At 47.1% G+C, this 2,947-nt stretch overlaps 1 protein-coding gene across 5 annotated transcripts in view; it reads right to left on the reverse strand.

Moving 5' to 3' along the window:
- The window catches only part of ST3GAL3 (ST3 beta-galactoside alpha-2,3-sialyltransferase 3), a 252,539-nt gene that overhangs the window by 121,992 nt on the left and 127,600 nt on the right, over window positions 1-2,947 (reverse strand). For 4 of the 5 annotated variants that reach the window (XM_006015801.3, XM_006015800.3, XM_006015799.3 and 1 more), the window contains one exon: window positions 2,252-2,344. The exons of the other annotated variant lie outside the window; for it this stretch is intronic. In XM_006015801.3, coding sequence (XP_006015863.1) covers window positions 2,252-2,344 — 93 coding nt within the window. The remainder of the gene's footprint in view (window positions 1-2,251; window positions 2,345-2,947) is intronic. 5 annotated transcript variants of the gene reach the window in all.

The raw sequence follows: 2,947 nt of genomic DNA on the forward strand, positions 1-2,947 counted from the left end.
ACCTAGGGGAAAGGCTGTGTTTTCCTGCACGGCAGAGATGGATGTCTGCCTTTTGTTGGGCTGTTTACACTAAAGGTGAAGTTCATACCAGACAGCTTCTGCCCTCGCTTCCTTAATGGAAAACGTGGAGAAAGGGGATTGTCGTTATGAGTCTATTCAACTTGCACATTTTCACGATGTGGGGATCAGACTGAAATACAAGACAAAACCTCTGACTTCAGTAAAACAGGAGGTAATTCTTTTATTCAGATTTTAACCTTTCTACCCCAATCTGGCTCCTTCTCTTTCTACAAAGGGTTTGGTCTTTTCTTCCACACTAAGTGTATGAATGCCTCCTCACATGATGCAGATATCATTGCTAGAAAGACTTGCATGTCGGTTTTCCAAGGAAGATATAGCAGGCAGCAGGAGGAAGTTAGAGCTGAATGAAGAAATTATAATCTTGCGGCAATAACCTCATTCTGGCGTGACCCACTACTGGACCATAAGACATGAGAGGCCATCCCTGACCGCCCCAGGAGAGCTGCAACTGCGGCGCTGCTAACGCTCAGAATTCGATCAAGAGCCCTGTGATATTTATGGGGACAAGGCTCTTTGGGTAAATCCGATATCTTTTATTAGACCAACTCAAATAGTTGGAAAAATTCTTCTTTGCAAGCTTTCGGGTACAAACACCCTTCGTCAGGCTGAGGAAGCATCTGCAGTTGGTGCGTGCTCTCTCTTCCTGGATGGAATAGCAAAGAAGCCAGAGGCTGGTCTGCATGCGAGAAAGGCAGTCAGTGAAATGTAAACTGAGGCAGTCAATGAGTGAGACACAGGTGTGGGGAAGGGAGGGGAATGAAAGTAGCTGTTAAATAGTAGACAGGTTTATGGCTTTCCTCCAAGGCCCTGCTCCTCACCTCTTGTGACTACACAAGGGTCTTGGCTTCCATTTTTTAAAAATTAAACATTTCCAGACATCCTGGTTACTAAGGATAGTTTGAAAGTGTGGCCCAAGCGAGCCACCAGTGCTAAAGGCAAAGGGACCACCACGGTCACCCAGCCCAGCGCTCTGTACACCTTGCCTGTAGACCGCTCCCCGAAGCTGGGAAGAGGCAGGTCTTTTGGGAAGAAACCCAAGCTCATGTGGAAGTCTCCAAGGCGTGATGAGTCCACCTTTTCTTCTGGCAAGCTAACATCAACTCCCACCCAATGGATCTTATTATCTTTTTGTCTTGAAGACTGAAAAATGTCCCCAGTGAGATCTCTGTTTCATGTGTAAAGTACCGATGTGCAAAAAGGAAGATGTGCGAGGTGAGGTAATAACTTTCATTGGACCAATTTTATAGCAGGAAGAAAGTTGGACAATTTTGGGGCATTTCTCCCAACTATGAAGTTGGCCCAGTAAAAATCTTCCTTCTCGCACATTCCTGGAATCAAGACAGCTACAACACGCCTCAGTACAAATAAAGAGCCATCAAGTCACCTCCTATCGATTTCTTTCATAAACTGAACTGAACTCCTTAATCCTTATAGCACGAGGCTTGCTTTTCCAGTGGCTGGTCATGTTTGCAGCCTTCCTTTGAACTGCTTCCAATATTTCCATCTCCTTTTTGAGATGCAGACACCATAAAAGCTCAAAACCCAAAAGGCAAAGAAAAAGAATTCCCAAATTATTTTTTTAGGCAAATCTGTTAGGGCCTCTGGGCACTAAGCAATGACAACGCTGCCAGGAGCCTCCTCATAAGGAAAAAAATAAATCCTGAGGAGATTAGTGTCATTTTTCACTGGAAAAGCTGACTGAGGTGTATTGCAAGACCAGTCCGGTTCTCTAAACAGCGTTTCCAAAACACGGCTGCAGAGCAGCCAAGCATGCGAGAGCTGCTCTCCCCTCGTGTGCAGGTCCAGGGGAACACAAGCATCCTGCCTCAGGCAGCTTAATTTGCCACCCTGCGAAGAGCTGCAGCTCAGCGGATCTGCACCTGCCTACACACCAGCACAGACTTTGGCCCCGAGTCTACACTTGCAGTTTTCCTAACCACTTGCAGCGATTAGCTGTCACACTTCTGGATCTTCTTCCTGTTCCGCTGCAGTTAATGGCAGTATTTTCACTATCCAGGATCTCACCCTTGCTACGCACAGCACCCGCTCTAGCAAAACAGGGTAACAACAATTTGCAGGACAAGCACTGAGCGCCAGCGCAGGGGGAACTGGAAGACCGCTCAGGAAGAGCAGGGCGGTAGTGCACAGACGCTGGGGACACATCACTCACTTTGGGAAGATGGCAGTCATGAGCGCCGACGCATACCCAGGCTTGCAAACCCCGTCGGAGTAATTTGCGTACTTTGATGCTAGTTCTGGAGGCCTGTGGAGAGAAAGAGAGGAGAGTCACGACTTTTCAGGGTATGAAATGCCAAGCGTGTCACCCTGACCCTTTTATTGTATAAATATTTTCCTAACAGCTCTTCCCGAAAACGGCTCTGAGCAGAACACGCAAAGATGGAAGAGTTTTTTACACAGCTTTTTACACTGGAACGAGAACATCAAACCAGTGAGCGGGGTGAGGTTTTTCTGAGATACACTCACAATATTTCTACTGAGGGGGATTTTTAGCTAGGTGACGTGCCTGGAGGGAACCAGAGCTATGCAGATGCTGTTTTATTCTTCTGCCTCTCAAACAGGAGACAAGATAAACAGCAACAGAGACCCACTTGTTCACGCTATCTTTCTACTGCGGACAGACACGAGAGGTCTTGTAAATACTGCACCACCAGACAAGCTTCAAACTTTTTAACCAAGTTGTAAAGCAGATTTCTACTAGTCTCCATCCACCAGCCCATGTTTAGACAAAAAGGGGATGTACGTCTCTAGCGCTCCAGACGGACGGACACTGCTGCCACTGTTCTGAGCCGTAGTCTGAGAGCTCAGCCTGTCATCACGAGCTCAGGATACCGCTCTCTTCTTTCAG

This window comes from Alligator sinensis, unplaced genomic scaffold (assembly GCF_000455745.1).
Source record: "Alligator sinensis unplaced genomic scaffold, ASM45574v1 scaffold781_1, whole genome shotgun sequence".
In the NCBI taxonomy this organism is placed as follows: Eukaryota; Metazoa; Chordata; order Crocodylia; family Alligatoridae; genus Alligator; species Alligator sinensis.